Below are 12,894 nucleotides of genomic sequence, written 5' to 3' on the forward strand. Positions count from 1 at the left end.
TGCCCGGTGCAAGTGTCAGTATAGCACCTCAAAAAAGAAAAACGCATTATAAATGATAAATTTGTTGATAATGTTCATGCAGCTTAGTGTGAGTGCTACAAGTTGCAATTAGTCATGCATTAACTGGAGCACCAAACAGTGATTGCAATATACACATAAACCACTTATTTCGTATTGATTGAAACAAATTTTGCCTGTGGTAAGTGACGCAAACTAGTGCTGTCAGATTCTGTGACTGAGGTTGCAATATCAAAGTACAACTGGGCTGAAATGTGGATTTGAGATGAAAGTTCTACACATTTACATATTTAATTGATTAGTGAATCATTCTTTTTAATTTTCCCTTGACACCAGGGAGACAGTATTTTAGGAATAGAAGACTGTACTTTTTAATAACCATCCTTCTCTTTGCTCATCTCTGCTGTATGCAACAGGATATATTAAAATCTGGGAGCTTGGAATACTCCCATTTTGATCACTTCAAATACTAGGTTTTATATCTGAATTTCCAATATATACCTATAACTCACTAAATAATATAGGAAGTTCTTGTTATTAACCTTTTTCAAATGAAAATCTGCTCATAAGATGTGATGCTATTTGTGAAGCTCTCAAATCTCCAGATCTGGATCCTAACATGGAAATAAATGCACTTATAAAAACAAAACCAATAATAAAACCACAAATAATTAATTTATAATATTTCTAAAAAAAAAGTACAACCTACATCTAATTACCTTGTTCTCAAATGACAAGAGAAAATCATTTCCACAGATCCAGCTGAACTGGGTTCTAGTCCATAGTTGGGGTTTTTGTAGGTGCTTCAGTAACATAACTGAAATACAGTCAAGTCACTTCTTAAATTAGGCTGCTTGGTTCTATAAAACTGATTCAAAATCTCAGCATTTGTTTCATTCTCAGCTATGTTGTTATATTTTGTGTGCATGGGTCTTTCAAAGACACCTGTTTGTTTGAGTGTTGCCTAGAATACTCAAGGAGGGCTACCACAGCAATATGGTCCCTCTGCTGTGTTCCCATAGAGACTTCATATTTAATTCTTTTATTTATTTATTTGTTTATAATGTAAGGCAAAAGCCATGTACATTGCAACTATTGCTTGCCCTGTAGGAACCAGAAATCATATCGTTCTGATGTCAATCTTTGAATGTCTACAGTTAAGTCCAGTGAAATTATGATTTTGTCAAGACCTGCGCTGCCAGGAATTAAATTGGATCCCCAACCGAGCCAGTTGCCAAGTATATGCTCCTGCCTTCTCTTACCTTCATAAACTGGATGTTAGTCACTGAAACTATAAACACTATTGCAGGATGTTACTGCAATTCCAAATGTATGCAAAAGCAAATGAAACTAGAATTAACAGGCAACATTAGTAATATGACACTTATGAGATGTACCTTGCTATTCTTGTAGCCTTCTGTACTGATGGTGCCCTTGCATTTTTGCCATTAAAGTAGAGCAATCCTGTAACCTCTCTGCTACAACAGTAGGGCGTTAGGGGGCTTGAGCTCAATTGCACTCCTCCCCCCTAGTTGGCAGTGCTTCTGTCTCTCCAGTGCAAACAACTGTAGAAGAGCAAAGCCCCCACGTTCGTGTATATCATAAGAGCACAGAGGGACACTGAGTAAGTTAGTGTTGACATTGGTGTGTCCTCTTCACAAAAGCGCAATTCAGAGATAAACTTATGCACCAGTTTAGCCACTTATCTATTATGTGCTTGACTACTATGAGAATTTACAAGACCTATTTAATGCTAAGCTAACGTTTATGTGTTTTCTTGGCCATGGAAGGTTTTCCATTATGGGCCCAGGCTAATGCAACTGGTCCATCCTAGCTGTATCCAAGACTATATTTTACAGCTAAATATTACTAGATTTCATAGACAATAACTGACACACATCAAAATTAAATTATCTGCCAGCTCCAGCCTGGAGACTCTCATATTCTAAATAAAGAATGAAGAAAAATTCAGAATTTGGAATGCAGGGGAATTCACTTTAGAGAATATGTATTTGATCAGCAATTTGATAAGCCCTATTTTGTGAATATTATCTCTAGTTCTAGAAGAAAGTTAAATTCAAAGGACCAACTATCTGTCTTCTCTTTTCCCCTAAAATACAGATTTAAAATTAAGGACCAGCTCTTCCACTTCCCACTCCCACACTGTCCCATCATTTCATCTAATCCTCAATTTTTTTTTATCTTTCTTCATTTTGTTCTTCATATTCCCATGTACATACTAGCACATACAAAAATGAAAAATTTGGGCCTTCCTGTCACCACATTCTTGTCCCCCATTCCAGGTGTTGTTCCTTTTTTCTTTCCCCTTTGCTACTTACCCCTGCTTCATTTCTTCTTCCTTCCATCCCCGGAGCACTAGGCCTGCTTCCCTGTTTCTCACACTCCAAATCCTTGCCATTGCCTTCTTGTTGCTGTGAAGTTCTCCTTGCCAAGTCATCACAACTCTTAAGAATAAAGTCAATTTTCTTGACTGTATTACAGCTTGGCTCCACACTAGCTTGTGCTCCACTGGTTAGGAGTTTGAGTCCCAGAAGCCTCATTCTTGAGCACAATTGTGTGGGGTAATGGATAGCTAATAGTGTATTTCATCTGGGTGGAAGAAACAACAACATTTACACTTGCAGTGATGAACTATTCTTATAATCTAGCCTGATATAGCTACTAAATAAAAAAAAAATTTCATATGAAACTCTTTATTTAAAAGCAATCTTCAGCAAAACAGCTTTACTGAGCACCCTTCCTATTATTTTGTTTGAAGCCATATAGTCAGAAAGGAAGCACTTTGCAGTGCAGTCACTCTTTAAACCTTAAATGCAGTAAAGGATGAAAGTTTTATTCTGAGAAGTGCATTGCACACAGAATCAGATATTGTTGCTACAGCTGACTTCCTTTATTGCTTTGAGTAAATCCATATTTGATGCATTAAGGATGGATTGGGTTACTGTTAGGCAGAAGTAGGTCAAGTGATTTTTAAACCATTTTCTTTCACTCTTGCATACAGCAAGAGCAAGCACAATGGATCATTTCTTCCTTTTTTAATCTTTTGTGTGTTAAATAATGACAAAACCCATAAATTATCTTGCAGTTAATGCATAATGCCATCTAGTGGCAAAATCGACAAATATAGATGCAACAAGTCTGTCCAGACATTGCATGCAATATGAATCTAATCACTGTTACAACCAGTTTTACTACTGAATTAAATTTAAAGCAAAAGAACCATACTAACTTGTAAAAAACCTCTATTATAAAAGATCTTAACAAAATTTAAACATATTCCAAAGACACTGTATCCTCAAAGTTAAGATATGCAAATCTGCATCTCAGTGAACTTGTATTTATTATGATTGTACAAGGTGAAACAGACCTTGAAAGTCTCTTGATTTTTTTTCTAATGTAATTTTACTTAGAGACTGAATTTATTCGATTATTGAATGACACATTTCAAGCTGATCAAGGAGACATTTCAGAGAAGTTTAGTGATGTATCAGCTAGAACTACCTGCAATTCTGGAGAGTTTCAGAATGAGTGACCTTCATCTTTAGAACTATGAGCTCTATTTTCTATGCCCATAAACAAAAAATACTCAGAAAGAAAATTCTCAAAAAAAAGCATAAATATCAAAGTTACACAACATAACGGCTTGTCATAAGTAAAATAAGGGGCCAAGAGACACATACTTCATTAACAGCCCTTCTAAAATCAACATGAAAAGGTACAGCCCTAAGGACGAAATCAAACAAAATGTTATCCTTCATAAAAACGTAATACTTGACCTTTGTTACTGAATTAATCTGCTTTTAAGACAGAATTAAACTATCTGCAGTGAGTAGAACTATTGCCACTACTATAGCAGGTCAGCTGTGGCTTTTTTCTATTTTAATATAGAAAATTTTCCATGGAAGAAGATTCCACCCCCTTCCTACGTACCAGTTCACTGCTTCACTACTTCAGAGTGAAGAATATTTCCCAAATGCCCTGCCTGAACCTCTCAAAATACAATTAGTGACCACTGCCCCAGGCTATCTGTTCTTATAATGCTGCTTAGTTTTCTCCTTTAGTTTTGAAAAGGGTACCAAGATAAATTTTATTCAGAAAGGGAAAAAGAACAAGCAAATTATGATGAAGTAAAACAGATTTTGGACAGAAGAATGATGAAAAAAACATAGCTTATGGGCATGAATTGACTGTGTGTCCAAATTCTCAGTTTCCATGCAAAGCTCAAATAAGTGAGCCAAGATGGTGCAGACACGTGCAAAGTTAGAAAAGATTATATGAAAAGCCAAGAAGCAAAAACTAGATCCATTACTAAATAATACCTATGCTAACGCACTAAGAACCTCTGATACAACCTGATATAAGAAGTTCTTTACACAGCCCCAGGAGGGGAAATTGGGCCCCTCTTCTACGTGAAACACTCTGTGGGACTTTTAGAAAAATTTAGATCTGAAATGGTCATGTCCAGGCCTTTATTTTCTTCACATGCTTGTGCTAGAGTATTAGTCTATTTCCTAAAAGTCCAGCTAATTAAAAAGCTTGTCACCTTTCCTCGTTGCTTCTTTCACATTCATCTGAACAGCTGCGAGCATGGACGGCAAGAAGGCTAGATTACATGACTGATACCTCCCTCTTTATTTTTGGATAGAGGACAATTATATTGCAGCGCAGGTTAAAAAAAACACTGATATTTTAAACTCCAAACTCCAATTGCCTTTACAGTTGAATTCTTCAGTTGTTTAAAATGGCATTCATAGGTGAGGTGTGTTTAATACTAATTATCCTACAAAGAAAAGTGCTACCTTTGCCTATTTAAGATGGTCCTCTTCCTTGTAAAATTAGAAAACGCTAATAACCGTGTGAAACTTTCTATCATTGCTAAATGAAATATAAATGTTTTAGTAGACTTATTACCAATTACTCTATCAGCTTATACAAATCCAAACAGTATTCAGAATGGATAGGAAAATGACAATATTCACGGTGTATTCCATCATGCCAGATCAAATAGAGATCCATTGCTTATGCCAATGCTTCAGATGGAGAAAAGCTTAGCTATAACAGAGCAGAAATTTTTGGTTTTGAATACCACAAAACACTGTCTCCCATTTCTTCTTACAAGAAGAATGCAGTAATGCAGTTAATAAATCTGATTCATTCTCTTGAAATTACAAAAACAATTGTGACTGTCCTATTTTTCTCATTGCCCGCTGAAACTTTTGCCTAAGAGAATGAAAAACAAGGAATATATCACACGAATAAAAGATTCAGAAACCTAGTAAAATCTTTCCATGCCACTGACATTATTTTTGCGCAACCCAGTTAACTTGCAAAAAATAGCACCTAAAGAATTTCAAAATTTCATCTAGTGTCTGAAATTAAAATTTTAAAATGGAATTTATCCATCGTGAATAAACTTTTTCAAGATCTTCTGCTCACTTTATGATGATGTACTTTGCATTCTATGTTTTTATTCTTCCTTTCTTGGCACAAAGGCATTTATTAATAATTGTGGCTCCTGCTACCTAGGGCATTTTTGCAAATACGATCCCACAACAACATCATATAGAGAAAGTACAGGTGCTTATGTGAGATGTCACCAACCTCTTACTAAGGTCACCATATGCTAAATTCCCTGGGAATCATATTTTAGGCACTCCATATCCTGAGAGAGAAGATATCGAATTATTACATTCTTTTTTCAAAATAACATTCTGATTATTTTTTCACCGAAGTTAATATTTGGTCTAAAAATGCCAAGAAAATAGATGATTTAAATTTAAACTCTGTTTAACTCAGTACAAGAGAAAACCAGTAAATGACCTACATACACTGAATCATAATTTCGGCATGCTCTGCAGTTTAAAAATTAATACAGTACTGCTGTACTAACAGCTATTATTACTATTTTATTTAAAATAAAAAATGATAGGATGAATAATGCTAGACTGAGAGGTATTATAGACCAAGTTAAGAGAACCTTGTGAAGAGTTTCTTATCCTACAGAGGTGGAATACTGTGGGACTACAAGTGATCTACAAAATGATAGTAAAAGATGTATCTGCCCTTACCTACATGCAAGCAAGCAAGCAAAGTTATAAACCATCCTACAGAATATAGCCTAACTTGTGTTTGCTTGCAGAATAAAATTATGATAGCTAAAACTGCATAAACTGGTCAACGGATTAAAAAAAAAAAAAGTTTAGGTTAGGTTCATTAAAAATGGCTATGAAATACAGGATTTAGAGGATTTCATCATTATAGAGCCATATTTCAGCTATCAATTTCAGTAAAGGAGATGTGTCTAAACGGCAAAGAGTAATCTGAAGAATCTTACTCTCTCATCCACACAACAGGCACAAAATTGTAGCTGTAGTGCAAACTATCACAGTGTTTAAACAGCATAAACACTAACTCGAAGACATTGCCTTCAAGAATTTCAGGATAAATCAGTCTCAGACCTTCTCCTTAGAGGAATAACACTGAATATTATCTAGTGCAGTGATCTTTACAGGATAGCTGTCTGCCCATCTGTTCCAAATTGGATTGGTGCTTAGTTTTTGTTTCAGATACGTTTCTTCTGAGGCTGCATGGGATTACTATTACTTCCTGCTGTAGTCCCATGCAAGACATATTCATGAAAGAAAAAAAGTGAACATCTTCCTCTGAATGTCAGGTTAAGGTTTCTGATAAACCAAATGAATAAACCATACTGGTCTACATTAGCACTCCTGATTGCAATACAATGCTAGTGACACATACAGTATTTTGTTGCCAGAAAAAGGCAGTTTTTCTGTTTATGGTGTGTATGAAACACAACTCACTGATCTACTAATTCAGGTAAAAACATTCCAGCCAGTAGTGTTAAAAAGAAAAGGAAATACATGAGGTCCAAAATACATGGAACGCTTTAATTTCTAGAATGACAAATGAACATACAATGCTAATACATCAGAACTTGCTTAGAGTGATAATGAACTTATTTCAACTCCAGACAGACTGAAGTGGAATACAGAAGGTTCTGCATCCATATAGAGACCACTGTCTGACTGAAGGACTAGCAGTTGTTTTGTCATTGCCACTCAGCTGACATCCATTGCCTAGTTTTACTTTACATGATGCAATAGCACCACATTCTTTGTCTTTCTGCACCATGGTACACTTTGTCATGTCAAAATAGGTTCTCTGGTAGTACGGGAATAAACCTTGAGTGAAACAAAGGGACTGTAACTCAGAAAAATAGGCCACCCTACTGCCACAAGAGTGCTTGCTCCCTCAGGAAAATGCCTACCTAATCCCGTTTTCATTAAAGATGATTGAAGTTCTTTCTCTGACTTTGCTGAGAGTTGGAGCGGGCCTGGAAGAAGAGTCACAGTCTAAGTTCTCTCCACTGTCTTTGGCTGCTTGCTAAGATGCTACAACCGAAGTGACCTCCATCCTGCTTCAAATCACCTTTCTTTGGGAGCCAAAACATTATGAAAATCATAGGCAGTTCCACCTGGGAACAAAGTTCTGCAAGTTCTGCAAAAAGATGGCAGTGGCAGATTTTTTTATTTGAGGTTGTGTGAAGAATGGGTCTGCACCATTTCCACAGACTATGTGGGGACAGATGCTGGCAGCATAAGAACAGCAAGGCTGCCTGTTGCCTGCATCATGCAAAAAAGCCACCTACTCCATTTATCATCTCCTCACTCCCCTGAAACAAACACTGTGATGCATTTCCCCTACCTTGCAATACTTTTGATCTCATAACTTTTTAACTCTGATCTTTTCCCTCCCTTCTGTGGAAGAGGAATAATAAAGCTCCAATTAGAACTGATCAGGAAGGCACAAACCTTCCTAGAGAAGAAAGGATCCTGTAGTCATTGCATTAAGCAGGATTAAATTCACTGCAGAAATTTCAATGGACTCTTCATGGTTTGCACTAGATGCCCTCTGTGTGAGAAGCACACCTGCTTCCTCAAATTGACTCCAAAAGGTTTCTACATACCTGCCAGTTCCCAGGAAGTGATTCTGTCCCTAATACCTCATGTCTCACCAGGTTGCAAAACTGGTTCTAGTAATTTAAGAATTCTCATTTTACCAACGTATTTCACGTGATACAGAGAGACATTACAATCTATTATTTATGCCAAGTAACAAATAGTATGTCTTTTTTAATTTTCTGTCATCTCTCACAGGCATGCACATACAGTTTTCCCCTCATGTCTATATGCAACCTATAAAGAAAACAACTGTATTTGGAGTTATGGGTTTCAAAATAATAATAATAATAATAAAAAAAAAGAACAAAGGGCCCCAAACCCAACCTGAAAACAAAAACCCCACTTCCCTCAAAACAACTCTCTTACCTTAATTCATGCAAATGAGAACCTCTTTTGACATTAACATCAAATAGTCGCTTTGTAATATCCGTTTCCTGAGGAAAATGAAAATGCTTCAGGCATTGTATATGTACTAGTGTTGATCTTACTGTAAGAGTGAGAGTTCAGGGATCACAAAGAAGGCTAGGATAGCTAAAGGTGAAAATGAAATTAAGGTGAGAGACCTGTAGATGTTAAAAAAAATCACATAAATTCATATAAATCATATATATACATAGACTATACATAAATGAATTGGGGCGTAGGTTGGAGGCAAACATCAATCTTTCTTACCACAATATCCACCTCTGTTCCACAAGACTGCCAGAGTGCCAGCCAGTCTCTGAAATGTTAGCTTACGTCACAAGCCTTAATGTTTACTCACATTTATCTTCCTGATGCAATTAATGTTTTAAAATACAGTTGAAAAGATTTTGAAGATTAGCATTCAGGATTTAGATGTATTTTTTAAGTTTAGGCCATTTTAATAGTAATGTTTCACTAACTGTTCCCAAATAGATATTACTAAACCATCAAAGATTTTTCTCCGTGAGGCTGACACCAGCAAGACTCTACTTATAAAATCATATAACATATGTATAAATATTAATTTCCTACTAGCCTTTCCATAGTTCCCAAATTTGCAAATATGTTTAAAGAGAAAGGCAGCCTGATTTTTAGATAATGTAAATGAGGATTATATATATGTATATATATAAAACTTCTCCATATCACTTGAGGACCTGAATTGCAGCGTCTAATTGTTGTCATCTGATATTTTCCTATACTCAAGTCAAAAAATGGCACAGATTTTGCAAATTTATCTGTGTGCTAATGGACACATAATTGGAAGGCTACGGTAGCACAGAAAAAGCTTATTTGCAGTTCTCTAGATATTAGAAATTAACAGTAAAGAATAAACCAGTTCTGGCACAGAGTTACTGTGTTCAGGTAAAATTTTCTATTTGTTCTCTTTTTTTTATTATTATTATGCCTATATTCTTAGCTAGTGCTGGGAATGGTAGATGCATGAACTGAGCCAATACCCGAATGTGAGGAAGTCGCCAGCTCTGCTCCCATGAACCAGCACCACACTGCTGCATGTTTTAGGACAGTATTTTAGGCTAATGTGTGTAAAACCAGCTGTCAGCATAACAAAAGGTCAGCGTTGTTGGGGGGGGGAGTGTCTGAAGAGGAGGGGTGTGTGTGGCAGTTCAGTCCTTGTGTCCCGAAAAGAGTTATGCTGGATGCAGCATGAGCAAAGCCCACGGGAAGCGGGAGCGCTCACCTCTGCACGCTCCATCTTTACCTGTGTGAGGGAAGGAGAGGAGGACAGGGCCTTGTTCTGCAGGGCCAGCAGCTCGGCGCCCTCGGGAGCTGCTTGCTTCTCGCTTGGCTGGGGAAGGGCCCCGGTTTGTCACAGTCACTGAACAAGCTCTTCCTCTGAGGGAGCCTGAGGCAGGAGCCCCACAGGAGGGGGAGGCGAGGCGAGGCTGACAGGGCTCCTCGGCCGGCCGCAGACACCTGTCCTAAGCCCTAGCTCTTGGCGCGCCTTTCGGAGGCACCTGCGGGCTCCCGAGGGCGATGAGCCGCCGAGGGCGGCAGTTCCTAGCGACGCACCACAGCGCAGCTCCATCGTTACGGGGAAATAAATCAACAATAGCAAAAAAACGGCTGGAGACGGAGACGGAGCCGGGCAGCCCGCGGGGGGTGGGGGGATGGGGGTGAGAGGCGCGCGCGGCGGGCGCCAACGGTCAACGGCCGGCGCCAACGGCCGCCCGCTCCCGCCGAGCGCCTGAGGCGAGGGCAGCCCGCCGCCGGGCCAGACCCGCGCAGCCGGCCGCCTTCCCTCGCTCTCTCCGCCCCGCAGCGGCGGGACGGGCGCGGCGCCAGCCCCCCGGAGGGGGCTTCCCCTCACACGCCGCCCCTCGCGGGGGGCGAGCTGCCCGCCGCCCCTGTCGCCGGCGGAGGTGCCTCCTAGGGCGGGGAGGGGAAGGGAAGGGCAGCGCGGGGGAGGCGGCTCTGCTCTCCCACCTGCCCCCCGGCGGCTGCGAGGTTAGTGATGAGGCGGCGGCGGGGAGCGGCTAGCGGGGAGCTGCCGGAGGAGTTTGTTCGCTGCCCGTCCCCGTCTCCCTGATGCTCTGAGCCGAGTCTCCTCCTCTCCCCGGGCTCGCACCCGGGCTGGATGCTCCGCTCGCTCCTCGCTTCGCTTGCCACCGTCGCCAGCCGCTGCCTGTCGCCCAGCGAGACATGGAGCCGTCCGCAGCCGCCCTGGACAGCACTCCGGACCCTGCTATCGTTCAGCCCCCCGGGAGCAGCCCGCCGGTGCCCTCCCGGGAGCAGCAGCAGGAGCAGCTGCGGATCGGCGAGAGCGCGCAGTTCAGCGAAGGGCTGGAGGACAGAGGTGAGCGCCAGCCCGTCCCTCGCCCCCTGCACCGCCATCCTCCTAGCCTCCTGCCTCAGCGCCCCCCATAACGCCCCCCAGTGTGGCATTCCCCATAACCTCTCCTCCGTCCCTAGGCGCCGAACAACCCTCCTCCCTCCCCACCCCCGGTTAGTTTTTTCTAGCATCATCCGTGCAGCTCCCTCGCGTCTTTTCTCTCCTGTAGCTCTACCTTCCCTATCATTCTTCTACAGCGACCCTTCCTGCCCCTCCAGTTCGGCCCTTAGCCACCCCCACACTTAACTCCTGCCCTTCTTACTGCCCCCACCAGCTGCTCCGTACCCCCAGTCGCACTTCTACACATCCAGCTCTGCAGACCCCCCCTTTTTTTTTCCTTTCCTTTGCTCCCCTTTCCGCCTCCGCGCAGCCGTCGGCGTAAGGGCCTCCAGGCCCCGCGCCCGCCCTGCCCCCGGCACCGCCTCAGTGCCCCGGGCCGCCTCGCCTCAGCCCGTCCCGCTTCTAGCCTCGCTGGCGCTCGCTTAATGCTTGCCTCTTTTTTTTTTTTTTTTTTTCCCTCCTCCCGAAACCTTCCCTTTTTAGTTCATGTGTGAGCACCCCGCAACAGTTCTAAAATATTTTCCTAAACTCTATCTGTGGCTGTTCGCACCTCGTCCACAAACTTCCTTTCCTCGGGGGAGAGCGAGCGCCAGCAGGCGGCACATGGCGCCGCTCCGCGCCCGCCGCCGCGGTGCCCGAGCCCGAGCCCGAGCCGAGGTGTGCGGAGGCCCGGAGCCGGGCGGCGCCAGGGGCAGTAGCTGGTCGCTGGGGCCGCAGCGGGACTCCAGAAAGGGCTGGTCAGTGTAGGACTATTTCTCACAGCTGAAGAGAGTGAAACCTCTAAGTTTTTTGTCGCGCGGGGCCTGCGGTAGCAACCTTTCCGGCAGGGTTGTGCTGTGCACGAGAGCACAACAGGGGCATTTCGTTGCTATAGTGGTCTGCCACAGACCCCATCTTGCCACATGCACACAGGCAATAAAGTCAGGGCACCTGCATGACCCCTTACTTCCCTTTCCCTACCATATAATGCATTTACTTAAGTCATTTTGTTTGCCTAAATATCTGACCAGGAGTGGAAAGCTGCCTGTTTTGAAACTGTAAAAAAATCTAAAATATTAAACACACCTGTTTAAGTGTGGAAGGCACTTTGCTCACCTAGTCCTCCTCTGTGGATAAAGGCAGCTGCCATTTTATCCCTCCTCATTGTCCTTTCTCCTTCATAATGCCTCCAAGATCCTGCTCCATGCACTTTATCTCCATTTGTGATTTTGCATATTATGTTTTCCTTATCCTCTCTGTTATGTTTTGTTCCTTTCTCGTTTTGCCTTCAGCACCCCAAAGTCCATTTTATCTTCTCAGTTTCCATCCTATCCTACACAAAACCCTCACCTCCCCCAGTCTTTCTCCAGCTTCCTGTATTCCTGTGCTTGGTGACAAATCGTAGACATGATGGAGAGGGAATCCTAGAAAACCTAGAAATCCTAGAAAACGGAGGGGTAAGAGCAGTCACTAACTTTCCTGACAGGTTTGAGTCAGGTTGGGACTGGAGACAATCATTTACCAAGACTATCTTTACCGTCACAGCCAATGGCAAACAACAGACACCTTAAAGGCAATTTACAGCTTCAGTTCTATTTTAAATAATTGGAATCAGGAATTTTGATTATGGTCCAAATATGGAAATTTGATTACAGGAATTTTTAATTTGTGCCCTGTATGACAGAGCTTAAGAAAAAGTTGACCTATTTGGTACTAAACGTAATTCCATAAAGAAAGCATCTGATGTACTTCTTTCTAGGAGAGAGAAGGCACTAAGGCTGCTGATTCCATTGCCTTCCCTGCCTTCACATTATTCTACAGCGCATGTGGTAGCCTTCTCTTAGCCTTTCCCACATCTGTGTGATACCAGTTTCTGTCTAATTCATATTGCCTCAATTTCCATCTACCATGATATTTCCCAGTCATTCTAGAAGAAGTTCTGGTATGCTTTTTGCAGGTTGTCCCTGTTGATAATACTGTTCTATCACCTTTTTAGAAAGGCTGTCCTTTTAGTTT

General features: G+C 41.8%; 1 protein-coding gene across 1 annotated transcript in view; it reads left to right on the plus strand.

Annotated features, from left to right (window-relative positions):
• The first annotated feature begins 10,649 nt into the window (after window positions 1–10,649).
• TMEM163 (transmembrane protein 163) overlaps window positions 10,650–12,894 on the plus strand; it is a 107,858-nt gene continuing 105,613 nt past the window's right edge. The window contains exon 1 of the mRNA XM_062579123.1: window positions 10,650–10,803. Within this exon, the coding sequence (XP_062435107.1) occupies window positions 10,650–10,803 (154 nt within the window). The remainder of the gene's footprint in view (window positions 10,804–12,894) is intronic.

The sequence above is a fragment of the Rhea pennata genome, chromosome 6, assembly GCF_028389875.1.
Source record: "Rhea pennata isolate bPtePen1 chromosome 6, bPtePen1.pri, whole genome shotgun sequence".
NCBI lineage: Eukaryota > Metazoa > Chordata > Aves > Rheiformes > Rheidae > Rhea > Rhea pennata.